The sequence below is a fragment of the Sturnira hondurensis genome, unplaced genomic scaffold (assembly GCF_014824575.4).
Source record: "Sturnira hondurensis isolate 20B ecotype Veracruz unplaced genomic scaffold, ASM1482457v3 Scaffold0000648, whole genome shotgun sequence".
In the NCBI taxonomy this organism is placed as follows: Eukaryota; Metazoa; Chordata; class Mammalia; order Chiroptera; family Phyllostomidae; genus Sturnira; species Sturnira hondurensis.
Window position 1 is genome coordinate 10,527,035 of NW_028073279.1, and position 27,959 is coordinate 10,554,993.

A 27,959-nucleotide genomic window follows, 5' to 3' on the forward strand; every position below is an offset into this window, starting at 1 on the left:
TGGATTTCTTTTATTAGGTAATTATGAAATGAAAATAAATAATTTGTTTCACTATCAGAGAATGTCCAAGTAGACAATACTAGGAGAATTCCAGCACTTACACTATCGTTGCCCCTTCAGATTGGTCCCTTGGTTGTATATTGTTGTAAATTTTAGTGCTAGCTTGTTTAGCATCATTTGCAGTCTTTAATACAGTCAGAGGAGTGTACTTATAAAAATAACACTCTAGAGTTGTAAATGAAAAGACATCTGGCACATATTCTTAAGGCATTATATAAGTTATTTTAAAAAATTTAAAGGTACACTGAGATTTTTTAGTTTTCAGAAGAACTGGGCCTTACAAATCAAGGAATGCCTCGAGAGAGCGTATAAATAAAAGAGGATATCCTCTGCTCACTACACATTTCTTAAACAAAGGAGGGTCTGTCTCTTTTCCAAGTTACTTAGGAAGTAAGCCTAACTATCCTTTCCTTAATAATATTGGCTTTATGACTATTAGCAAAATAATGAAATGAAAGGTTCTTTTTGTTCTATTTGAATGTGAATTTTCGTAATTATTTTTAATTTGCTATGCTGAACACTTAAAACATATGACCATTCAATGGGTTGATAGAGATGGAAAGTCACATTATCATCACACGGTAAGGCATGAAATTTATTTACTTTATATAATCAACCTCAGCTTAAAACAACTTGATACAAACATTCCTAAGTCAATAGGTTGCATTATGTAGTGCTTAGTATTTTCCTTGTTTCTAGAGATATTAGAAAATGCCATCATTGTCTGTCTGTGACTAGTATTTCCAGTAAACAAAATATTTTTGAAAAGAATGTAAGCAAATTATAGAGCAGTTGCCAAGATATGAAATCTAGACACTTAGCTACAGTCCAAAACATATTTTATGATTTTTGAGAATAATTGTGTAGGTTGTAGTATGCATATTTTAAAATGAAATGTTAACCATCTGAACTTTACATTGTTCAAAAAAGTTGATTGTTTCAGCTCTTTATAATTCAGCATACTTCAGAATTTCTATGTCTAGCCTTAAAAAGAAAAGCACAGACTATAGTGTTCCTATCTTCTTCAGCTAACTTACTCTCTTCTTACATTGCAAAATTTATCTTGGTTACAGGATTTTAAAGTTTTCAAATTTTTGGACTGTAGAACAAATTTTAAACTCCTCCTGCTCAAAACGATGAAATAGTTTGATACTGCCTTTTCATTCTAGCCACCCACTGAAGTATTTCTCAACTTAAAAATATGTTGTTCTTTCCCCCACTCAGTCTTTAAAAAGTATTCATCAGATCAGCTAAATAATTTTGCTGCTGGAAGACTATCACCCTGTTAGTGTTTTCTCTTGTATGTTAACATTAAACCATATCTTTTTTCAGACAAATACTTCAGTTTTAAAAGCACTGAGGCTTGAAGTTTAAACCTAAGAGTTTTAGGTAAAACAACAAAAATTCCCCCTATGCTCTTCTAACATTTCTAAGTTTATCTGAAGATAAAAAATGGAGATAACAGTTTGGGTCACACAAGTGCATATTAGCGTACCATTGTGGTCCTCGCTCCTTAGAGAGGTTCAGCTGTCATGTATGCTGTGCACGGGCCGTGCCTTTTTGCTCAGAGCCATTAATGTTCTAGGTTATCCATCACTGTTCGGGGGAGACATTCTGACTGTTTCCTTGAGATTTTTCTAGGGCTTAAGGAAAAACAAACTGCTTTACTTCTTTTCAAAGCGTTTTAGGGAATATTCTTCATGATTTAAATTTTTTATACTTTACCAGAAGTGTGACAATTTTTACTTTTTAAGTAATCAGTTAAAAAAATTTAAACCACAGACTTGAATTCATTTAATAGCAATTATGTGTTTAAAAGGTATAAATAACTTGCTATCAGACATTACAAATATCCAGGTGCTCTGTATGTGCTGATGACAACAAAATTGAAACGAAAGACTGTAATAATTCTGACTGGTTTTCTCTGCAGAAGATATTGATTATTTGTGTGTGGTGAGAGATTTGGAAAATTCAATTAAAGGAGTTGTGCAAAGGTTTCATAAATTTTCTTTCTACAGCGTGTACACAGACATTGTTGCGTATTAAATCAATGCAGCACTTCACAATATATTTTCTTTGAAACATAAAAATAAATAACATTTAAACAGTTCTGCTTACTACAGAAACAAATTTTATTTTCTGTGAAGCATTTAGTCATGTGCTATCACTGACTCATACACATTTGCCAGCTGTAACAAATTTTATAGACATTCTCTCCAGAGACATATCTCACATACTATGAATTTTTAAATGAGCAAATGGTGAAGAAGGGATGTCAGCAATATAAAAATTGATCAGCTAAAAGATAAAAGCATAAGTAAAGAGATTTGTATGGTAGTCTTAATAGGTTTTATTAAATAAAAATACTATAAAAGGATAGTAATGAACAGACTGAAGACTAAGTGTTCTTGAGGTGGAGAAAAATTATTCTGGCACATTTAGTAGAAATTGGTTTTCTGTCACCTTACAGGTGAACTTTTTCTTTTTCATTTTAACTCTTAGAATAGTCAGAAAAGCTCCTCAGAAAAGAGTTAGTTACATTCTCTAAGTGGTTTATATATTTTAAAGACATACACATAATAATAAAGTAGATATTTATAGTGTTATATAGCTAATTATATGCGTTAAAGCGGGGCTTGTGTAATAAGTCCATGTTGGGCGGTCTTTCCTTCAACTCAGACCCCGCGTAGAGGAGAGCAGTCATCCTCACTCGTGCTGTTCTCAGCACATGCCAGACCCCCTCTCTTCTGTGACTCCAGGCCCCACTACTGCTTCCCTCTCCACAGGGATTGCTTTCCTCTGGGTCTAGTGGACTTCTTAGCCTGTAAGGTCAGTCCCAGCTGTCCCATTGTCTGTGAAACTCTCCCCAGCTCACCTCGGTGGGGCTGAATTGCTCCATCTTCTGCGCCTCTACAACACTTGTCTGAATGTTTATAAACGTGTCATGTTGTGGTGTTGTCATGTAGACTGTGATTGTCTGGGTGCTGGGCCCTCTCTGGGCTCCTCCTTGGCAGACAAAGGTCCTATCTCTAGCCCCGGAGCCTCCTACAGAACCCAGACAGAAGGTCCACAATCCATAGTCAGTGAATGGAGAAAAACAAATGACTGCTATAAGAATTGTTAGAGGAATTACCTAAGTATCTTCAAATACTTACAAATTGCTGTCTCCTTACATGACTCACTCACTGAATGTTTATTGAGTACCTGCTGTGAGCCAGGCCACCGTCCCAGCATCGGGACACACTAGTGAGTACGATGGACACGCTCCTGCCCACAGGATTGTAGACTCCAGCACAAAAGACACTAAACTGTAATCAACCCCTGCACTTACATTATAATAAGTTTCCTGGCAGTTTTCATTCTAAATTTTTAAATGTACATTCTGGCACAGAATTCGGCAAATCAGTGGTCTGTTGAAACAAGAATTTATAGCCTCAAAGCTGCTATTTATACTGTAAAATAAAACTTTATGTTTGGGTTATTTATTTTAATTTCATTTTGATTCAGCATTTATCCTGCGACATATACTGTGACAACTTACATTGAACTGTTTCCTAAAATATTCTTTTTTCTTTCATACAGAGTTACATCATCTTGACAGCTATGAATTCCTTAAAGCCATTTTAAATTGAGGTACTGTCTCACCTTGCTAATTAAGTATAGCCTTGCTAAGCTTCACTGCTTTGTTGTGGGGGAAACATTTTATTTGCATTATCAAATTCGGTGGTGTCTGTCTCCAGAGAAAATAGTGTGCTTTGAAGCATTAGTTAAAATTATATTTAATCCATTCTTACAAACAGCAGGCGGGCAGCCCGACAAGGCCGTGCACATGACACACTGGGCAGGAAGGGACACACTGTTGGTCTGATCGGCCAGTTTTGACAATCAGAGTGGGCATGCGTACGAGTGTAAGGAGGACGCTTAATTCAGCACCTTTAGAATAAACAGCTTACTAGATGCTGACAAGCAGGTTATAGTTTCTATAGGGCACATCCGACTAAACAGGATATGACAAGTCTGTGAATTTACAAATGTGCTAAATTGATTAAATAATTACATATTAACTCATTGTACCTTTTCTTCAAAACAGTTCTTGTGGATTCAGCAAGATAAGCAAAATTATATTTATAAATAGCTTATTATAATAGCTGCCTGGGAGCAGTGTGGTTCGTGATGGGATATTAGTGTTTACAATACCTGTAATTGAAGGTTCACATGAAGAGTTAGCATTATCCCATTCTTAATGGCATTAGTATTAATTTTTCTAGAGGCCAACCAGATACTGCCTGCTATCTGTTAGAAATAATATAAAACGAAAGAAGTCTATTGTAGCCTGAAAATAAATTTCTTTGGAAATGGTATCTGAGTGATTAATATCAGCTTCACAACAAACTAGATTTGCAAAGCATCTTACATAGAAAATGATGTTACTTTCATTCATTAGAATGTTCATTCTGTTGTACACAACAAATAATAGTTTATAATAATAGCTAACATTTATTGAGCACTTTCAGTATGCCTGGCACTTTATACATATCCCAGTTAACCTTCACAACTACTTATGTGAAGTAGATAAATAACAGTTACTGTCTTCATAGGCAAGGAAATGGAAAAACAAAGAGGTTGAGTACCTTGCTCCAGAATCACCTAAGAGACAGCCAGGACAGTGACCTGAGTAGCTGGCACCAGGCTGTGCTTTTGCCCACGATACCGCAGTAATCTGTGAATGTCAGGTTTCACTGCTGGTCAGAGGTTTTAGATCCTGTTAAATAGTAAAGATATAATATGTATATGCATGTATATACCTATTCATTATCGGGTTAAATGTTTTATAAAATTTCTGGTCTGTGGAACTCCAACAGGGTACTTTCAAAAAAATTGGAAGAATTAAGGTTGACCTACCAATTTCCCTTTTAGTGGGAAGCAACAGAGAACTATCAGCGAAATGAAACTTGACCTACCTTTGAGGTAGTTCCCTGGGTTCTTTTGACAGTGTTTTCTCCTCACTTTGGGTACTTTCTTCATGATCTCTTCCATCCCCTAGACTTCAGTTCTTACCTTAATGTATATTATTTCCAAATCTATTTGTGACCCTCCTCCTGCTGTGAACCCACATCTCAGCCGCTGTACGTGTCATCATCCTCCCCCAGCTGTTCTTTATTCTGCCTTTCTAGGGTTTACAGTCATCTCATGTTAAAGCTCAAAACTTCAAAAATCTTGTCTTTTTTTATTCTCACGTCCAAATTCCTGCCATGTCATACCACTTCTGAAAATGTTTACTTCTCTTTTCCATGCCCACTGCACTAATCAGTTTCCTCATGACCTCTCACACAGATTGCCCTCATCCCCGCTGTGACCTGCCTCTCTGCCCTTCGGTCCCTTTCCTCCGCAGCCTGACCTGCTACTGGACAGATTATGCTTTAATCCTTCACTCCACCATGTTCACAAAAAAACCCAAATTTATACTGACATGCAGAACTCTCCCCGATCTGATCACAATTTGCCTTTCTAGGTTGGTTGTCCAGTTTGTGCCTCAGTCACTCCAGATTATTTGCCGTTCTCCAGACAAATTCCTCAGAAAGTGCATTTCTCATTTCTTTACTATGGTTCTTGTCCCCTCTTCTTGACACACCATTGCCCCCAGCACTGTCAAAATTTTGCCCTTCATTCAAAACCTGCTTATAACTCCCCTTATGCTGCAAAGCTTCCTCAGATTCCTCTTGCCCCCATTCCCTCATTGCTTTCTTGTGCGTTTGGCATAGCTGCCCAACTGGCATGACTGGGAACACATTAAGCTCCCTGACTTTGTCCTGGAAACCTCTCTCAGGTATCGTGCTGATACCACAGTGGCCAACTTCTCTGTCTGCATATCAGCTCCTGCCTTTCATCAGGGGAACCACCTCATACAAACTTACTCCCAGAGTCTTTAAAAAGTGAAGCTTCTATAAAGTGTTATCATAAGAGAGATTGTCAGTAAGGGAACAAGCAACCCGTAATCCACAGACCATACCAAGATCAGCAAAAGGATGAGGGGAGGGAGGCATGATTTTGGTTAATGTTAATAAGATACTGTAGGAGAGAGTGGGTGCTTTTTATCTAGAAATGATGTGGATAAATCACTTGGTTAACAAAAGTATAAACACAGCACTGCATAATGCCGACCTTTTGAAACCTGGTAATCAAACTAAGGATACAAGATCTATATTATGTACATGAGATGATAATATAAGGCAAGCTGTGATAGTGATACAAGTTCAGACCCTTCTTTTCAGGGTTTTGGGCAACAACATTCAAAAAAGGATTGAGTCCAAAGAGGATCAAAATATCAACTAGATTATTGGAGGAACTGATAACCCCCCGTCTGGCAGGCTCTCTGATAGAAGCTCAGGGTCACCAATGTGGGCTGTGCCTAAAGCGGAGTGCGGGGGCTCCACTCTCCCAGGCTGAATCTGAATCTCGAACCTGTGTGCTCTCCCGAAGCTGAGGAGAAAGCTGTATCTTTGAAATAAACCCCATGTCCCTGTGCATGGACAGTAAGACCGCAGGCCTGCCTTACATGTTCTGTTGCAGATGAAGATAGAATAGACTGGTCTTACAACCCGAAATTAGGAAGCACAAAGGCCCATTGGACTTGAGAGCAGACAGTGAAAGGGAAACTACACAGTGGGGAAGGTGGTTGCGTAAGAGTAGTGACGTGTCATGTAAGTGGCCAAGTGTGGACCAGTATTCTGGTCTTTGACCAGTCAAATGTCGCTCTTCCATGGGGTCTGGAGAGCAAAAGAGTTAACAGGAGTTCCTTCCTCTGCAGACTGAGAAGTGTAAACACCCCTCTCTTAGTACCAAATGAAGAGTAAGCAGTGGTTTAGGGGTACACGGCAGACGTAGATCACCTCAGGATGGGGTGATTAGGGTTCATAATTTTAAAATCAGTTCTAGTTATTCCACTAAATTGTCTGACAGAGTCATCCAGACTCTACTAATGGAAATTTTGCACTTTCCCAGGAATTTGGAATTGGAAAAGTGAGTAATTTTTATGGGCTGTGTAAACATACTAAGCAGAGAAAAACGTGAACAGAAAAGCAGAATAATTGGTCAGTGGACTGGAGCCACCATTGACAGCTGTGATCACCAGGCTCCTGAGTTCACACTTCATTCATTAGGCAGAAGTGGGCCAGTGAAAATTATTAGAGAAGGAGCAATCCAAAATATGTTTTAGAAACAATAACTGTATGAACAATAAGTCCTATCAAAATACTGCTCATAAACTGCATCACTGTATCTAAATTGCTTTGCATGACCTGGTTGGTGTAGCTCAGTGGGTTGAGCATTGATCTGCAAACCTAGAGGGCTCTGGTTTGAATCCCCGATGGGACACATGACTGAGTTGTGGGCCAGGTGCCCAGTTGGGGTGTTTAGGAGGCAACCCATGTCAATGTTTCTCTCCCTCCCTCCCCCCTCCCTCTAAAAGTAAATTTAAAATTTTTTTAATTTAAAAAATAATTGCTTTTCATTGTGTAAAAACAGTATGGCAGCAAGAGAAAACAAACATACTGCTACTCCCTATCACAGACCTCACATTGATCAGAGGACTTACTTTTGCTGCATCCTGAATTTGGCCTCACAGTCTTTTCCACCACAGTCCCCTACATGATGTTTCAGTCGATGAAACATCTTTACAGGCCCTGACATTGTAATAGAGAACAGGGTTGGGTTAAATGTCCAGCACTATCACTTAGCTTTGTGGCCTTAGACAAGATACTTGGTTCCCCTAAACCTTAATTCCAGAATGGGACTGGTAACATTTACCTGTGAGATTGTACAGAATAATCAGTGCTCCCCCACAGTAACTATTTAATAAGTCAGACTTCTTTTCCTCTGTAGTATTATCGTTAGTTCTGATAACTGTGTTTCAACAACGTATAAGGATATTCAGTGAACAGAAGAGCTGCTTAGATCTTCTATTGAAATTGAGACCAGACTCTAAACAAGAGTTGGCAAAAGTTGATTGTCTAATTGGCAACCTATCTTATTGTATAGGACAAGAATATATGTAGACTCAAAAATAGCAACTTCTTCCTAGCTGCCCATACAATCAAGGAAGGGGTATTTCAGGAGTGGGTGGTCCACGTGCCCTAGGGGAACATATGCTATCAGTGACCAATGACCGTTTCTTTGAAAGCTTCCTTTCACACGGGTTCCTAAGGTCAAACAGACTAGAACTTCTGCCACCACTAGGAGGCCCCAGCGGGACACAGTCTGAGTGGGAGTCAGTAAATACTGTCTTTCTTTGGGGGAGTGGGGGCAGCTGTTGAAGGGAACACCTGCTGGAAGGCCCTTAAGGCTTGTAGACAAAAGGCATGTAGATTTTGGTGTTTTGGGTAGGTCATGTGGAAGTTTTAGAACACTCAAAAGTATGTCAAAATCCATATTCACACAAAGTGAAGAGTGCTGGTCAGAGTAGTCATATTGACGATTGTTTCTGAAAGTGAATCTTGCTTAGGAGACGAAAATAAGCAATTGAGAGGTCACTATTACCTAAACTAGGTATGAAATTGCATGGTAAGTAGGCGTTTAAACCATTTCTTACATCGTGTATGACATGCATACTAATTTGGATATTAATTCTTGATGATTTAATAACACTCGCCTTTTATATCTTACAGGCATTCAGAAGAAATGCACTCACTATGAACACCAACTTCTGCATCTGCCTGGTCATATTTAAAGGAACAGAAGAAATGTTTGTAATTAATCTGCCCAGTAAATACCAGATCATAGCACTAGGCAGGTGCATGTCTAGATAAAATTTCTTGCAGCTAATTTAAACTTTCTACACACACCAGTAGATAATCTCAATGTAAATAATACATTTCTTCTTGACCCTTTAATGAGTAAGCTAACATGTAGACAAGGATTTTGCCTTATATTCTTTGTCATGTATGCTTCTGTATACTTTTAGCATTTATGAATAGACTTAATAAAACATTTATGAAAATGACAACTTTGGTAAAGCTATATATTTTAAAACTCATTAAATCTAATGGTGAGTGGTATTAGGGACCAGTTTTTCCATTTAAAGCTCCAGCTGTGTATTAGTAAGATTCTTTTTAAAACCTTAAAAATTCATCTAGAAGTTTATTATATAGGTCCTATCTCAGGGATGACTTAGTATACTCTAGTTATTTCTATTGTAGAGAAGAAATATTTTTGAAGTTTTAGAATTCTTACGCCTTTTATAAAATATCAGAATGCATTTTTAATAGATGTTTAAATGTGAAGTTGTTTTTAAACTGAATGACGACAGGCTAAGTTTAAACAAGGGAATTTTCTTACAGGGCAGTATGTGAACCCCTCCAAATTACTCTGAAGCACTAATGTAGACTTGTTCCTGTGTGGTGTGTTTGTGTCACTGTGTTGGTGCTGTCGCCCAGTAAAGGGCTGCGCTGGGTAACACGGTTTCCTCTGGGGGCTGTGACTCCTCGGTACTTGCCCTAGGTCTTCACAAAACTTGTATAAGATATTACCATGTCATTTAATTCAGTGTATCATAAAAATAGTATTCGAAAATCTCAAACAAAATTTAACAAATTAAGATTGAATTCCCATTTAGAGAAATTTAAGATTCACCCCTTAAAAGGAAAATGCGTTTTTAAAAAACTATTAATTTAAATGACATAGAAACTAAACAATAGCCCAATTAACTATTAAACCTCATTTCCTTCTCTATTTAAACATTAATTTTGAGATAATGTGTCTGCTGAATATTCAGAACACTTTGTGATATACCCTTTATGATAGGACATTACCTAAAATATACCAAAAGGGATGATTGTGTTCTAGCATTGAAAACCTTAGAATGTAAGCCAAAACAAAGATACCTACATTAATAAGGAAATAAAGGGTCAAGAAGTAGATTGGTTTCATATGTAATCCAAGTTATGTAGGTATGTGCTTAATGCCATTAAATCAGTTACTGTATATCTGACCTCTTGATATCCTGAGCTTTTGCCTTTCAGAACAGCTGGGTCTGCTAAGAATCATTTCTCAGTCCTCTTCATTGTAGATCAGATGACTCTCGCTTTATCACCCTTGGAGGCCACATGAAGGACAAAGCAGAAAGATCCACACACAAAACTAATGTTTATGTGGGGGTGGGGGGCAGATACACTTGGCCCTGATTTTCCAAGGAACACAACAGAAGACAGACCAATTGAGACTTGAAACCACTGTAACTCCAACCGTTATTTAGTTACATCCTATCCGTCTCTACTCTCTTTCTGTGGAACAGAGGATCCTTTGGCTGCCCCGACTTTTGTAAATGTTCCACTCACTTAGTTGTGGTTTATCATTTGGACAGAATGCTACATCGGGGATTTTTTTCCCCTCTCTAAGGGCTCAAGAGAAAATGACTTCTGTGTGTCTCATATTTGATACATGAACATACACCCTATTCTCTTCATTTTAAGAAGCAAACCTAAGCTTATTGGCAACACAAAAAACTGCATTTCTCAGAAACAGACCTCCCATATAAAATGAACTTCAGAATAACTTAGGAGGGTATATTAGTGAAGGAAATGAGAAATAGTATTTTTTATAAAACCTAAATATCTTTATATTAAATATAAATGCCCCTATAATCCTGGGTGTAGCTGACAAAATTGCCTATTTCTGTAACCTTAATTCATCACTGAACATTTTTGGTATATTGGAACTTCCCAAAGTTCAAAGTGGATTCCTAAACTGACTTCTAGCTGATATCAGAGATACTTAGTATCACTGCTGTTGAGTCTATATAAAAGCTACAGTATAACTCAGTAAGATCAGATTAAATGATGTGGAAAGTATTTTATTCACAGAGTTTACCTGTAAGATACCTTAAATGTGGGTATATTCTATTTTACTAATGTTTATATAACTTTATTTTCAAATGATATTTCTGTATTCCAGTTCTGAAATTAGAACTTCATCAATTCAAATCAGCATCCTATGTTAAACACAAGTATGCTACTACAAAAAACAAATAGGACTACACCCACCAGCCAAGCTGCTGACATTTGGGCACACTGATTACAGAGGGTGGCCACAGACAGCCATGCCCCTGCTGATTCAGCAGGGATTCAAGGCTGCTTTCCTCTGCTGGCCCGCCCTTTGTGTCTTTATGCACATATACTTTGAGAAAGAAATAATTTTTGTTTTTCGCTTCGTCTAAACCCACTCCTTTATCAAACTCGTATCTTCCTGCAGCAGCCTGCAGCTGTCCATGTCTAAAATGAGACTTTCTTTGTGTATGTGTTTAGCTTGCATTCCTTTAAAATATACTACCATTTATTTCATTTGCTTTAATGGCTGTCTTATGAAAGAAATATATTTGTTAAAAATATATGTCGATGGGACAGTGATTTACTTTTATCACACACTAAAGAAAACATCTTTGTATGAGGAACTACAACATGGATATAATACATTACTTTCCCCAACGGAATACTAGAGTAAAGGTGGGCTTTTGCTAATGCAGAGTGATACAGTATTAACAGGACCACGGTAACAGGAAGCATGACACGAGGCAACGCTCATGGCACTCGTAATCTTGAACCATGTTATAACAAAAAAGAACACAAGGATGAAATCCTGCAAAGGACATTTAACTTCAGCGATCCTGGAAATTTAGAACCCAGTGCTCATGAGTAATAACAAGACTTCACTCAAACCACTTAGATTTCAATTCAGGGAGACTCACTTTAATTGCATTACAGTAAACCAGCCATCTTGGAAATAAATAACAAAGTTTAGTCTTAGCCTTGTTAAAAAATTCAAATTTGCACATGTAATAAGGCTTGTTCTAACTTCAAGCAGTTTAAATTGCCATCTTGTAGGAATTTAAAACATTATCACAAATTTTTTTAAAGATTTTATTTATTTACCTTTAGAGGGAAAGGGAAGGAGAGAGGGAGAGAAATATCAATGTATGTTTGCCCCTCCTGGGTCCCCCACTGGGAACTGGCCTGCAACCCAGGCATGTGCCCTGACTGGGAATCGAACTACGATCCCTTGGTTTGCAGACCTGCGCTCAATCCACTGAGCTACACCAGCCAGGACATTATCACAAATTTAATATAAGCAGTATAAATCCTAAAGAACAAAAACCCATCGCTTGCAATCTATTGTAAAATGTAGTATCAAAATTAGTAATTTCCTTTTAAAGGGGGCTAAATTCTCCCATTAAATTCAGTGTATTTGTAGATACTTTTAAATTATATTTTACTGATTATGCTGTTACAGTTGTCCTGACTTTTATCCCTTTGTCCCCTCTACCGAACATCCCCATTCCCTGAAGCAGTCCGCACACCCTTGTTCATGTCTGTGTGGCATGTGTGTAAGTTCTTTGGTGCTCCCTTTCTTGTATTGTAGTTTCCACCCCATGGCTGTTCTGTCACTTCCTATTTGTACTTCTTAATCCCCTCACCTCTCACCCATTCCTCCCACACCACCACCCCCTCCTCTTTTTCTTTAACCTTTGGCATGTTAATTATGATGTGTCTTGGAGTGGGCCTCTTTGCATCCATCTTGTTTGGGGCTCTTCATGTTTTCTGGACTTGCATGTCTATTTTCTTCACCAAATCAAGGAAGTTTTCTTTCATTATTTTTTCAAACACATTTCTAATTTCTTGCTGTTTCTCTTCTCTTTCTGGCATCCCTATGAAGTGAATGTTGGATTGCTTAAAGTTGTCCCACAGGCTATTTATACTTGGGTGTTTTTTTTTAATTCTTTTTTCTTCTTTTTGTTCTGACTGGTTGTTTTTTGGTTCCTTATGTTCCAAATCACTGATTTGATTCTCAGCTTCATCCACTCTACTGTTGTTTCCCTGTATTAGTGTATCCTTCATTTCTGACTGGATCTTTTTTATGCTGTTAATGTCCTCACTAAGTTCCTTGAGCATCCTTATAATCAGTGATTTTGACTCTGCATCTGATAGATTGCTTATCTCCATTTTGTTTGGCTGTTTTTCTGGAATTTTGATCTGTTCTTTCATTGGGCCATGTTTCTTTGTCTCCTCATTTTGGCAGCCTCCCTGTGTTTGTTTCTAAGTATTAAGTAGAACTTCTTTGACTCTGTGTCTTGCTAGTGTGTGGCCTATTGTAGTAGGTATCCTATAGGGTACAGTGGCAGACTCCCCTTTCACCCAAGCTGGGTATTTGAGGTGCACCCTTTGTGTGAGCTGAGTACCCCCTCCTCTTGTAGTACAGCATTGGCTGTTGGCAGATCAATGGGAAGGATTTACCCAGGCCAGGCAGCTGCGTGGATTGTCTGTGACCACTTACTATCTACCTCTGCCCTATGCAGAGGATCAGCTGTGCAGGGGCGGGGTGGTGGTGCTCCAACGTGGTCTGTAGCTGTCCACTGAGTACCCTGGCCCTGGGGTTTCCCAGGTGGTACAGGCCAAGATTAGCCACCACATGTGTTTTGCCAGGGCCCACCCTGCCTGAGTTACAAAACAACCTGAGAAGGCTGCTACTTGTGCTGGGCTTGAAGATTCCCAGGCAAAGCCAAGCTGTGAATCTAGGCTGGCTGCTGCCAGTGCCAGGCCTGGGGCTCACTGAGGCCAGCTGTTGCTTGGTTGAGAGGATTTAGGAAGTTGTGAAGCATCACCCAAGACCATCCATTCATATGGAAAAGCTGCTTAGGTGGGTTTGTAAGTTGGCTGGGATGGAATCTTCCTTAGGGAATTTTCTTCCCTATAATTATATAATTCTCAAAATGATCATTTAATTTATACATAGCAAAAAATTCACAAAACCTTTTAGAAGTTAACATTTTCACATTTGGGGATATAGCTAGTTGACTTTCTTCTGATTTCTTCCACCTTTGGAATCCCACATGATTACAATGTTAAAGTACACCAGGAAGAACAGGAGTTTCAGGAAGGACACAAAGCACACCAATACAGAAAATAAGTCTGGGTATTTCTGAGGAGGATCCAGCGTCATAGTCATCAGTGTCAGAAGGACCATTGTGATTACTGACATAAGAAACTGTAAGGAGGAAAAAGAAGCATTATTCAGTAACGTAAGGTAAATGTACTGGTAACACTGATTACAGCTATAAGCAGAATTAAAGGGGAGGGTTGGGGGGTACCATCTCTTCATGATGGACCTCAACTTAGGCTGCAAGTTAGAATCAACTAGCGTTAAATATCTCAATGCCCATGCCACACCCAAGACCGATTAAATCAGTTTCTGGGGTAGGCCTCAGGATTCTTTAAATTTAAGTGATTCCTGTGTATAGCGAAAGCCTGAGGACACCTGTCTTGTACTTCGTACCACCCAGGCACTGAAGAAAGTTTCCTGGAACAGGCAGTGTTGCTAATCAGGGTTAAATTCACAGCATGCTCCAGCACCCCAAGTCCCTCCAGGATATAAAATTCTAAGCTAATCTAAGATCCCATTTATGGAAAAGTTATCCGTGGCAAATGGAAAATTTTATGTCATGCTTACTACGCTCTCAATGAGCTAGTGCTGTAGTAAGCATGGTGATGCATGTACAAGAAAATGTCCTCTGGCCTCAAGAGAGTTTTCCATTTAATTAGGGGAATACATGAACTAGTTAAATAAAATCTCAAGGTCACATTTTATTAAATTCCCAAATGAGGAGAAGTAACTGCATTCACTAGAATTACATAGCAGTCAGGTTTCTCCTCCAGCTAGTGCCCTGTATGATAGAACTTCTGCAACGACAGAAATGTCTGTGCACCTCAGGTAGGTGCTAACTACATGTGACTACTGAGCATTTGAAATGTGCCAGCTGCAAATGAGGAGCTACATTTTGTATTGCATTTAATTTTGCTAAGTTTCAATTTCAACGTGTGTCTAGTGGCTACTGTATTGGACAGTGTAAAGGAGCTCTATACTCTGAGCTCCTTTAAGACGAGGGCCAGCCAGCTCTTATTTGATCCCTAGCATGCATGGCACATAAGTACACAGAAGTGGCTTACGTGAATGTAGAAAGCAAGCAGTAAGGAACAGTAGTTGGTGACTTTCATGAAGGAGGCAGGATGTAAGTAGAACCCTAAAAGATGCTTTCATGGCTGTACTATGAATAGAGAGTAATGAAGTGATCATTCCAGATGGAACAGTAGGATGGATGGGAGGCAAAAAGCCTTGCAAACAGGTATAAATAAGCTACAAGTATCCTTCAAAGTAAAAATCCCTGAGTCAGCCTTGTGGGGAGTGAAAATTTCTGAATGAAATCATCAAATTAAACTCAAGAAATATGGGACTGATTGAAATGTCATGGTACTATGAACTTGAATCAGTATTAAAATACATGCTAAAATTCTTCCCATTTTCTCCCATTTAATAGCAAAGTTTCCCAAAAGAATTGGCTATAATTTGGTGCATCCAATTCCTCCATTCATTAGTGAAGCCACACCAATTAGGTGTTCACCCCAACCACTCTCATCACATTGTCCTGATCAAAGACCCACAATAACCTCCACAGTACTAAGTCCAGTGGTCAATTATTGCCTTATATGATCTTCCAACAGCATCTGAAATAGCACAACACTCCCATATCCTGGAAGCACTTGACTTCCATGACACCATATTCCTGGTGTCTCCCCATCTCATTAGTTAACCCTTCTCAGCAGCTCTGCATGCTCCTTCTCATGTCCCCTATCTCCATGCACTGTCCTGTCCCACACGGCTCAGGACTTGGTCTTGTTCATCTATACTCACATCTTTGGTGAGTTCATTCAATGACATGACTAATTATTATATGCCAAAGACTCAGATTACTGTCTCCAGTCTAGACCTCCCCTAAATTCCAGATGCACATATCCAAATGCTCCTTAATATCTCCATTTAGATATCTATTCGGCATCCATAACAAAAAACACGCAAAAGCTATCTTCAATAAGATTAATGGCTGACTTCTCATGAGAAAACACGGAGGCTAAAAGGCACTGGGATGGATGACATTCAAATTGCTCAAAGAAAAGACCAGTTTCTAGCAAAAGTACCCTTCCAAAATTAAAGATAAATTAACATAAAACAAAAATACATTTAAAAATACTGAAATAATACAGAATATGTTCTCCAAACAAAACAAAATTAAATTAGAATACAAAAACAGGAAGAAATCTGGTAAATCCCCAAATATTTGGAAACAACAAATTGCTTTTTTAAAAGATTTTATTTATTTATTTTTAGAGAAAGGGGAAGGGAAGGAGAAAGGGAGAGAAATATCAATGTGTAGTTGCCTCTTGTGCGCCCTCTCCTGGAGACTGGACCTGCACCCCAGGCACGTGCCCTGACTGGGAATCAAACCAATGATCCTTTCCTTTGCAGTATGGCACTCAATTTACTGAGCTACACCAGCCAGGGCTGGAAACAACAAGTTCCTTAACAATTTATGAACCAAAGAAAAAATCACAATGAAAATGGGCTATATTTTTAACTAAATACAACATGTATGTCAAAATATATGGGATGCTATTTAACCACGGCACCAAAGGACATTTGTGGATTTGAATGCCTGTGTGAAAATGGAAGGACGTCCTCAAATTAATCACCTGACCTTTAAGAAACTAGATGAAGAATAAACCAAACTCAAAGCAAGCAAAAAATAATAATAAAAGTGGAACCAAAATCAATAAAATAAATACACCAGTCAGAGAAAGACAAATGCCGTATGGTTTTACTCATGTATGGAATCTAATGAACAAACTGAACTAACAAGGGAAATAGACACTCTCAGAGAGCAGGATGACAGCTATGGGGTGGGGGGAGGCTGGGGGTGGAGGGATTGAGCAAAAAGGAAAAAACTCATGGACACGGACAACAGTGTGGTGATTATGGGGGGAGGGAGCACATGAGGACTACATGGTAATAAAAAATGCAATTAAAAATTATTAAATTTAAAAATACAACAAAAAAAATAGATAAAACCAGTGAACAGTAGTTGGTTCTGTAAAAAGATCAATGAAACCAACAAACTGGCTAGACTAACCAAGGAAGAAAAAGAGAAGATATAAATTCCCCAAATCAGGAATGAAAAAAAGGCACTACTCCTTACCAGACATAAAAATAAATGATACAGGACTATTATGAACAACTATAAGTCAACAAATTAGATAACAGATGAAATGGACACACCACTACAACTGTCTCAAGAAATACAGAAAGTCTAAACAGAGCTATAACAAGAGATTGAATTAATCATTTTTAAAGTCCTACAAGGGAAGGCCCAGGCACAGATGGCTTCACTGGTGGAGTTATACCAAATGTTTATAGGAGAATTAATACCAGTGCTTCATAAACTCTTCCAAAAGTAGAAATGGAGCACTGCCCAAGTCATTCCATTCGGCAGGTATTGGTATCAATCCTGACACCAAAACCAGGAAAAGAAAACTACACATCAATATCCCTTATCAATATAGAGGCAAAAGTCTACAAAATACTGTCAAACCCAAACAAGTGACGTATAAAAACGATTGTACAGCATGATCAAGTGGGACTTATCCCAAGAGTGCAAGGTTAGTTCCACATACAAAACAATGCAGCATACCACATCAATAAAGGGGGAAAATCACATGACCATATCATTACAAAAATCATGACGAAATCCAATAGCTTTTTATGCTAAAAAATAAATAATTAAACAAATAAACAAACTAGGAATAGAAGAACTTCCTAACCAAGTAAAGGCCATCAATTTAAAAACTCACAGCTAATATCACAGTTAAAGTGAAAGACTGGACACTTTCTCCCTGAAATCAGGAAGAAGTGTCCACTCTTGCCGCTTGGTGTATTTAACATTGTACCAGAGATTCTAGCCAGGGCAATTAGGCAAGGGGTTAGGGATTAAATAGCAGCCCTGACTGGTGTGGCTCAGCCAGCATCATCCCACAGAGCAAAAGGTCACCAGTTTGATTCCTGATCAGAGCACATGCCTGGGTTGCGGGTCCAGTCCCTGGTTGGGACATGTGCGAGAGACAACCACCCCGATCGGTGTGTCTCTCTCACATAGATGTTTATCTCACACATCGATGTTTCTCCCCTCTCTTTCTCTCTCCCTGCCCCTCTCTGAAAATAAATAAAATCTTTAAAAAAAACACAGCGAACTATAATACCAAGCTACAGTAATCAAGACAATGTGGTAACACCATTAGCTAAGTACCATTCCTTAAAAACTGAACTACTTACCAAATGTTGTATAATTCTGGGAAGAAATGTAAAACATGGAAGGTACCTCCTCACAGAAATGGAAAAGGATTTCAGCTGTAGTTCTTCTTCTGAAGTCTTTTCAAAAATGGAAAAGGAAGTTGCACAAGCTATAAAAAACGCCATCACTGTTACAACTGTGGGCATTAGGAGGTCATCCTTCAATAGAAGAGGGAGCATACTGTAAGGGAAAACAAACCATAATCACTTTGTAAAAATGCTTTACATGAGTTTATAAGAACCATAATGACAATACTTTATGGACATTGGTTTGACTCACCTAAATGTTGACACTAGTAAAAACCAAGTAGACATAAAAGGAGTTTCGTTTAAAACTAGGCAGACAGGTCTAAAATGATAAAGAAAAAATACTTTAATCTTATAGAATATAATTTCAACTCTTGTAAAAAATACAAACACATTTTATGTCTTATTTTCAGGGTAGTTAAAAAAAACAGAAAACAACAAGGTCTTCAAATGGACTGATTCATTTTTTTATAATTATCAATCCAAACTAAGTGAGTCTAAGCAGAGAGGTGTCAACTACTTAAGACATACTGGAAAGGTGCTCTTCCAGAATTCAGTCCACAATGGAATATTTTTTCTCAGTCATACAAACAGTGGCTTTACAAAACAGATCAGATAAGCAGATCTAAACAGGGAAAGAGAGCCACTTCATGTATTTCATCATACTTGGTGAACATGAAGTGAATTCCCAGTACAGTGGTTTTCAAGCTTCTTTTTTCTGATCCTCCACGTTACATAGCCCTCAGCTAAGCTACAAACTCAAGTTGAAACAGAGGATCATCCTCTGCCACTGAAGAGAGGACAACATAGTGTAGGAACAGGAAGTGTAATGCCAATAAATGGAGCCACTGACTTTACCAGAGAGATGTTTAGGGCCCTAAGTGCAAACTGTGACTTTCTTACCACCAGCCTCTAGTCCCTTTACCTTCTAGATTCACTTGTGACAATGATGTTCAAGAAGGGGGCTGGCCAAAAGACCTAGTCTCATCTCTGCCACTTACTAACTGTGTGTGCTTGAATAAATGATTTAACCTTTCTTCTTATGTGTAATTGAAATAATAATAATATTTTACATTGATAAGTAGTTGAAAAAATTCTTACAAGTATTACCCAGTAATTGGGGCCTGAAAGCTAATCTGAATGGCCAAGTTACAGATCAATGAATGGGCTACCTTTCTATGAGGTAGAAATTCTACCTCATAGGGAGGGAAAATATACATGTTTAAAAGCAATACCTCTTCAGAGTTCTATGCCCTGGCACTAGGGATTTGTATACAGTCAGCCTAGCCTCATACAACAGTGGCAACTCAGGTCCAGACTTGAGAAGATGAAATCAAGCTGTCTTCCCAGACTGCAATGATATGAGACTATTTTGTTCAGAGCAAAGAAGCCTTCCGCATAGGCCAGCCCACCTTTCTATAAAGCTATGCACCAAGGCTTTAGCCCAAAGCTCTACCTTCCATTTGTCATTGGTCACTCTGTACATTATCTTCCACAGGAACCCAAATAGGGGGAGGGATCTAGTGGCTGTGGGTTGCAATTCAAGTATTCCAATGTGTTCTAGGCAAATACTGAATACTCTGAATATTGGGATAATATACCCCTGTCACCAATTTATGTGAAGACCAAGGAAGAAAATTTAATAGTCCTAAGACAAAGCAGTTTGGTTAGAGATTGCAAATAGGGTCTAACCAAAGGTTCTACAAAACAAATAGAAAGGAGGCAACATATGAAAGCCACCAAAGAGGTGACTGGAGAGAGAAGAAGGCTGTTGAACAGACATGGAAATGAAAAAGGCAAACCAACAAACACTCCAATCCGAGGAAAGCTGCTTTGGAAGACATATTTTTTATTAGCATATAGGAAATATATGGACATCCGCCATGATGGAGGCATAGGTGGAAACACTGTGCCTTCTCCCACAACCAAGTTTGAATATACCAAAGGTTTAGTAAACAAAGACACAGCCAAAGAATAGAAAATTGAACTATACAGAAGTCCAACAACAATGAACCGTTCAACCAGGACCGGTAAGAGGGCCAGAGCCAGCAGTGGAGCAGGGTCAGGCAGGAAAGATCCCCTGACCCAGTCGTGCAGGCAGCCGGAGTAGCAGCGGGCAGACCCAGTGAGGGTGCGGGGCAGGCTGACCAAGGTCGCACATTCGCACGCAGATAAACCAGCAGAGGAGTGAGCAGTGAGACGGACCATGCAGGCCCCAGTGGGCGAACCCAGTGAGTGCGCAAGGGGTCGGGCTGACCACAGTCGCACATTCGAGCGCAGTGGGACAGACCACGCAGCCCCAGTGGAGGGAGGCAGCAGAGGGGACTGCCATTGCTCCCCTTTGACCTCGCCCCCATATACAGCGTCACAACCCAGCAACTGAGTTGCCCCACCCTGGTGAACACCTAGGGTTCCGCTCCTCATACTTAACAGGCACAAACAGTCCAAAATATGGCTCACGAAGAACTCAAACCCCCAGAGCCGATAACTCTAAGCAACCAGGAAATAGCGAACATCTCAGATGCACAGTTCAAAACACTGGTGATCAGGATGCTCACAGAACTGGTTGATTATAGTCACAAATTAGAGGAACACGTGAAGGCTAAACTAATTGAAATGAAAGGAAATGCACAGGAAACCAATAGTGATGAAAAGGAAACTGGGACTCAAATCAATGGAATGGACCAGAAGGAAGAATGAAACATCCAACCAGAAAAGAATGAAGAAACAAGAATTCAAAAAAATGAGGAGAGGCTTAGGAACCTCCAGGACATCTTTAAACATTCCAACATCCGAATTATAGGGGTACCAGAAGGGGAAGAGGAACAGCCACGAGTGGAAAACTTATTTGAACAAGTAATACAGGAGAACTTCCCCAGTCTGGTAAAGGAAAAACACTTCCAGGAAATCCAGGAAGCTCAGAGAGTCCCAAAGAAGGTGGACCCAACAAGGAACACACCAAGGCACATCATAATTACATTGTCCAAGATGAAAATGAAGGAGAGAATTCTAGAAGCAGCAAGAGATAAGGGGACAGTCACCTACAAAGGAGTGCCCATCAGACTGTCAGTGGATTTCTCAAAAGAGACCTTCCAGGCAAGAAGGGGCTGGAAAGAAGTATTCCAAGTCATGAAATCCAAAGACCTACATCCCAGATTGCTCTATCCAGCAAAGCTTTCATTTAGAATGGAAGGACAGATAAAGTGCTTCTCAGATAAGATCAAGTTCAAGGAGTTCATCATCAGCAAGCCCTTATTATATGAAAAGTTAAAGGGACTTATCAAAGAAAAAGATGATGAAAAATATGAACAGAGAAAGGAAATCAAAATCACAGTTATCAACAACCACACCTAAAACAAAAGCAAACCAAGAGGACAGCTAGACCAGGAGCGGAACCACAGAAATGAAGAACACATGGAGGGTTAGCAACAGGGGAGTGGGAGGAGGAGAAGGGGGGAGAAGGTACAGAAAATAGCATAGACAGTAGGTAGAAAATAGATGGGGGGAGGGCAAAAATAGTAGGGGAAATATAGAATCTAAAGAACCTGAGACACATGGTCATAAAAAAAGGAGGGGAATGGTGGGGGAGGTGGTGTGCAGGGTAGAGGGGAATGAAGGGGGGAATAGAGCAACTGTAATGGTGTAATCAATAAAATATATTTTTAAAAATAGAAAATATATGAAGCAACAGGCCCTGGCTGGTGTGGCTAAGTGGACTGAGTGCCAACCTGCCAATCAAAGGGTCGCTAGTTCAATTCCCAAACAGGGCACATGCCTGGGTAGTGGGCCAGGTCCCCATTAGGGGGTGCTCGAGAGGCAACCACACACTGACGCTTCTCTCCATCTCTTTTCTCCCTCCCTTCCCCCTCTCTAAAAATAAATAAGAGAAATATGTATGTCAGTAATAATTCTATGAAATATTTTCAGTTTAAACTATAAAGAAGTAAAAGTGTAAGAAATCATCATTCTGGAAAAAACTTGACTTAAATAATTTTATTCAACTATGTAACGTTTGTGTAGTTGTTTTGCACTTCGGTAATTTTATGTAAGCAATAAATTCACTTATATATTATAAACACATAATAAATAGTAAATAAAACAATAGAAACATTTTTACTTACAATGATACCAAGAGAATGGACTTTTCATGCACGTGGAAAGAAAATAAAAAGAATGACAGTGCACAGGTAACCTTTAAGAAAAATGGGAAAAAAGAAAAAAATGAGATAAAACTTATAAAATATGATAGCAATTTAATTATGAATCTGAATAAAAATAACTTCAACTAAAGTTGAAAGTTTAAAGTTTAATGTATCTTCTATCTAGAAGGAAAATATATATACATTAAGATGCAAAATATTTTATTCAAATATAAAATCAACATATTTTTGAAAAAAATGATTACACTATACTTAACCATCTAAAATAAACTCACTGATACTGTAATCAATAAACAAAAGTACTAAATATTTCAGACACAATAATTATATCTTCATCCTCCCTTGGACTCTGACAATTTAAATTAAAAAGCATGAAGGATAAGAAGGTCAAAATCTGAAACTGGCAAAACAAATCCAATTCAATGTCTTTAAACCATGCATTTCAATAAAACATATTAAATGTTTTATAATAATTTCATTTACATAAATATTATTTCACTGATATGTGGAACATAAAACAAAAAGTAATAAGCTAACAAAACAAACTCATAGATAACAGACAACAGGATGGGAGTCACCAAAGGAGACAGGGGCTGGGCAAAGGGGGTCAAATATATGGTGAGGGAATGAAACTAGACTTTGGGTGGTGATCGTGCAAGAGAGTACACAAGTGTTGGATTACAATCTTCTACACCTGAGAATTATATAATGTTATTAATCAGTGTTACCCCAACAAATTTAATCTTAAAAGAAATAAAAAGAAAAAAGAGCCCTGGCTAGTATAGCTCAGTGGATTGAGCACGGATCTGTGAACCAAAAGGTCACTGGTTCGATTCCCAGTCAGGGCACATGCCTGGGTTGCAGGCCAGTTTACAGCAGGGGACGCATGCGAGGCAACTATACATTGACATGTCTCTCCCTCTCTCCTTCCCTTCCCCTCTAAAGATAAATAAATTTTTTAAAAAATGAAATATGCACTTCAATAAACTATAGTAATCATTTTTTATTTGAGGTTTTAAGTAAAAAATTACTTAGATCTATTTCCAGAAGTCAATACTCTGAATATTAGACATCTATCTCTATACACGTCCAATCTGGTTGTTCAAGCAAAAAACGTGGGTCATTCACTACCTTGTACCTGCTGCACATCCAACCCACCAGCACACCCTCTACACCACCTCCTAACACAGTACCCACCCACTTTTCTCCACTCCCTCTGCTGAGCACCCCCTCCTTCCTCTTGGGCTACTGCAGTAACCTCCTGATCAGGAACACTCTGCCTCCCTCCAGTCCATTCTCCACTCTGCCACCACATCAGATCACGTAAACTGTTTAAATTTCTTCAGCTACTTCACTTAGAATAAAATCCACACTCCTACATTATCTGGGCCCTGCCTTCCTCTCCCAGTCTATTACTGTCCCCCTCACTCACTCCACACCAGCCTTCACACCTGTGCCCTCACGCCTCCAACATGCCAAATGTGTTCCTGCCTTAGGAAAAGTTCTTTTTGTCAAGTCAGAGCCCAGATCTCCCTGTGACTGGCTCCTCCTGGTGGGCCATTGTGGTCTAGGCTCAATTGTCACATCCCTCGAAAGGCCTGCCCCTCCTCAGTCTACACTAGTGCCCCCTCACCAGAGCCCACCAGGATTCTTTTCACACAACACTGTTTCCCTCCTAGCCCTCATTACTCCCAGGTATTCTCTTGTTCGCACGCGCATTTTGTTTACTGTAATTCTGCCACTTGCATAAAAGGCCCCAGTTAAGAGAGCAGAAGTGTTAACTGCCATTCACTTACATGCCAGTACCTGGAAAAGGACTGAACACATTAGGCAGCCAGCACTCCATAAACACTACCTGAGTAAATTAAATGTAAATCATTTTGCTGCTATAAATAATTAGTATTCATACTATCAACTACCCCAATTATAGACTTACATTGAGATTGGAACTGAGGATAATATCATCTTCGTGGAAAGGAAAACACTTGAGTGAAAATGAGAAATGTTTTAAAGCTCTCAGAAGTATTCAATAAGAATTCAAAATATCACCAACAAAAACAGAATAACCAAACTCATTAATATGTCTTTTTGAGTTTTTTAAACACAATGGCTTGAATTAAAACATAGCAAATAGAATAAAATTAGGGAACTCAGAGAAAGAAAATGGTTTTTTTTCTGGCTTTTAATCCCTGAAAGTAAATCACCTCTGGCACTGCCACCGTTACTCAGACTCTGAAATTCCGTCCCATTCTCTTAGAAACACACCTTTATTTAACATGTTACTTGCCAGAAAAACAGCACGATCTTGAGTAAGCTTGCCTGTGTTTCAAGGGAGGCCTGTTGAAGACATCAGAGCATAACTGACCACACCCCTCCTGCTCTCCAAGTCCTGCAGAGTGTTAGCTGTAGATGACAGTGTACTCAGAGTTCACTCACAGAACGAAATAGCAGGAACTGTCCATAAAAAGTTAATCGGAAAGAGAAGAAGAACATGAAGCTACCTTTTTTACACTGCGGCACTCATGCACTTTTGAAAGATGTCACTGGTATGCTATGTTCTGGTTGCTTTTGGAATGCAATGTATGTATGTGCAGTCCCGGAACTGAGCCAAGTTAGGATTTCTAAAGTGTTGTCCCTTATAAAGCCCACTGACTTAATGTTTGCATAAGCCAAATTGACTTGACATATTAAAAGATATTTTTAAATGTCATTTTATGGACCAAGGCACGCAGGAACAAAATTGTTGATACCATGGGAATACAACCTGGAGCAATCTGTAAGCCCATTCAGAGGATCCCTAAAGTCCAGCATGTGGAACCAAAGCGTCTTCAAACTGGCACAAGTCATCTTCCTGAAACAGAAATCTGTCCCCTCTCCTGCTTAAAAATCTTTTTTTAGCTCTTCTTGCACACAAATCCAACTCCAACTTACTCAACCCAACATTCAAGCTCTTACATAATTTGATCCTTTTTTAAAATTTTTTATTTATTTATTTATCTTTAGAAGGGAAGGAGAGAAGGAGAGAGACATCAATGTATGGTTGCCTTTCGTGCATCCCCTGCTGGGAGTTGGCCTGCAGGGAACTGGCCTGCAACCCAGGCATGTGCCCTGACTGGGAATCGAACCACAGTCCTCTGGTTCGCAGGCCTGTGCTCAATCCACTGAGCTACGCCAGCCAGGGCTGATCCTTTTTTAAAAAGATTTTATTTATTTCGAAACTGGGGAACAGAGGGAGAGAAACACCAATATGTGAGAGATGCATCTATCAGTTCCCCCTTGCACACCCCCAACTGGGCACTTGGCCCACAACCCAGGCATGTGCCTGGGAATCGTACTGGCGGCCTTTTGGTTTGCAGGCTGGAATTCAATCCACTGAGCCACACCAGCCAGGGCATGGTTTTTCTGACATTTACCTCTCACTATATCCTGTCTTCAACACACATACACATACACATACACATCACACAAATTTCATTATTCATTAACTGTTCTAGAGCATTCCCTATCTTTTTTCATCATCTCTGTACCTTCACACTCTTCCTCCTGTCTTGAATTCTCTTTTGCTATATAACCTTCTATTCCAAATCTTGCCCAGCTTTCAAAATTTGGCTCCATTCCCACTTGCTCTAAAAGGCTGTCTAACATCTGCACCCAAGTAGTTAATATCCCCTTTTCCCACACAATCATGGCACCTAATCTGTACCAAACAGAACTTAATGCCATCTACTTTAGCACAAAATTATTTAAGCATACGTCTATCACACTGTTTCCTTCCTTCCTCATTGACTAATACCAAGCAGAACTTAAATAACTGTTGAACGAAACTGAAAGATTCTAATTGCTCAACCTCGTGCCCAACGCAGCACCTAAGTATGTCAGACACTCGGCAAATGTTCGTCAAATAAATGAATGTCCCAATCCAAGGAAGCTGTTCACGGCAAGAAAATAATTATTTTTAAAAGATCAGTTGCCGTAAGAATTAAGTATCTAAAGTAATACTTAAAAGAAACTCACCAGAGAAAATCTGAATGCTTTGGGACAGGGCTGGAGTGTTAATTTTATACATGCAGGAAGCAGGCTCAAAAACGTAAAGCAAAAGCTAAAAAATGAATTTAAAAATATTTGTTATCTTTGTAGAGTAAGGATCACATTACTAATCAACTTAAACTGCTTTCAAATTAAAGTGTATTTTATTTTTTAAATTTAAGACTAAATAACATTTAAATAAAATCCTTACAGTGAAACATGTACACTCTTTAATATATACATGATTATATAATACAAAACAAGACATTATAATTTTAAATGTTGCTTATGTTATTTTACTAGTTAGTATCATTTATAGAAAAGATACAAAGACAGCTAAACATCAATTATCAAACACTCAGAATAAGAAAATATAGCCAGGTAAAAAGAGACAATGCTATATTTGTAATGGAAACATTCATTAAATGTACTCATTAGAGAATCTCTCTGGCACTAGCCGAGGTTGCAGGTTGGATTCCTGGTCACAGCACACAGAACATGCCTGGGTTGCAGGCTCGGTTCCCAGTCGGGGCAATTCCAAGAGGCAACTGATCAATGTTTCTTTCTCACATCAATACTTCTCTCCTTGTTCTCCCTCCCTTCCCCTCTCCCTAAAATCAATAAGCCTGTCTTCAGGTGAGGAAATAAATAAATAAATAAGCAAGCAAGCAAGCAAACAATCTCTCTCTCTGGCCCTCATTTCACAAAGGCTGATTATCTCATTTTTAAGCCCATGGAAAATAAAAAATTAACAAGTTAGAAAGGGAGTGGGAAGCTGCTAGAACTTCTAGGGGTGGCTGCTGGGCACGGGGGCAAAGAACTCAATGAGCAGAGCCATCCGGAGCCATGAGGTACCGTGGCAATCAGCCCTTGAGAGCCCTGGGAAAAAGGACTGTAACACAACACAGTAGCGGATTTTCCTCTCGTGGTGGCTTCCTGGTGTGTCAACTCGTCTAAGCTGAACTAGAGTCCTTTTTACATGGGCTACAAGGGATATTCTTGAAAGAACTCAAGGACAGAGGAAGGCAGCACCCATTTTGTAGCACACACACACACTTAACCTTGCAAACTTAACCTTGGTGCTGCTGGGAGACTTTGCAGATCTAATAAAAGTCCCTCATCAGTTGATTTTTAGTTAATCTATAGAAAGATAGTCTAGGGTGTGCCTGACTCAATCAGCTGGAAACCCTTTAAAAGGACTTAGTCCTTCCCTAAACTCAGAGATTCTTAACAGCAGCTGGGTCTGAATCACACTCCTCCTTCCCCTTAAATATGCCTTCCTGAGGCCTTGTGGACTTCCAGTTTGCTTAGCCAGCCCCCGCAACTGTATAAGCTATTTCCTCACAGCAAATTCATACATGCGGGGACACACACACAGACCTCCTACTCACTCTCCTCCTCTAGTTGAACCCTGATTTGTACACCACTGAAAATCAGGACTCTTCCGCATAATGTGCAATCATGCTG

At 39.1% G+C, this 27,959-nt stretch overlaps 2 protein-coding genes across 3 annotated transcripts in view; one reads left to right on the plus strand and one right to left on the minus strand.

Annotated features, from left to right (window-relative positions):
* ITGB3BP (integrin subunit beta 3 binding protein) overlaps nt 1-11,361 on the plus strand; it is a 61,316-nt gene extending 49,955 nt beyond the window's left edge. For both annotated transcript variants that reach the window (XM_037043469.1, XM_037043466.1), the window contains 2 exons: nt 3,643-3,693; nt 8,724-11,361. In XM_037043469.1, the coding sequence (XP_036899364.1) occupies nt 3,643-3,692 (50 nt within the window). In that variant the 3' untranslated portion in view covers nt 3,693; nt 8,724-11,361. The remainder of the gene's footprint in view (nt 1-3,642; nt 3,694-8,723) is intronic.
* Nucleotides 11,362-13,178: 1,817 nt separating this feature from the next.
* ALG6 (ALG6 alpha-1,3-glucosyltransferase) overlaps nt 13,179-27,959 on the minus strand; it is a 42,238-nt gene continuing 27,457 nt past the window's right edge. The window contains exons 11-15 of the mRNA XM_037043470.1: nt 26,481-26,565; nt 22,428-22,498; nt 18,560-18,628; nt 18,262-18,460; nt 13,179-14,091 (exon numbers count right to left, since the gene is read on the minus strand). Coding sequence (XP_036899365.1) covers nt 13,894-14,091; nt 18,262-18,460; nt 18,560-18,628; nt 22,428-22,498; nt 26,481-26,565 — 622 coding nt within the window. The 3' untranslated portion in view covers nt 13,179-13,893. The remainder of the gene's footprint in view (nt 14,092-18,261; nt 18,461-18,559; nt 18,629-22,427; nt 22,499-26,480; nt 26,566-27,959) is intronic.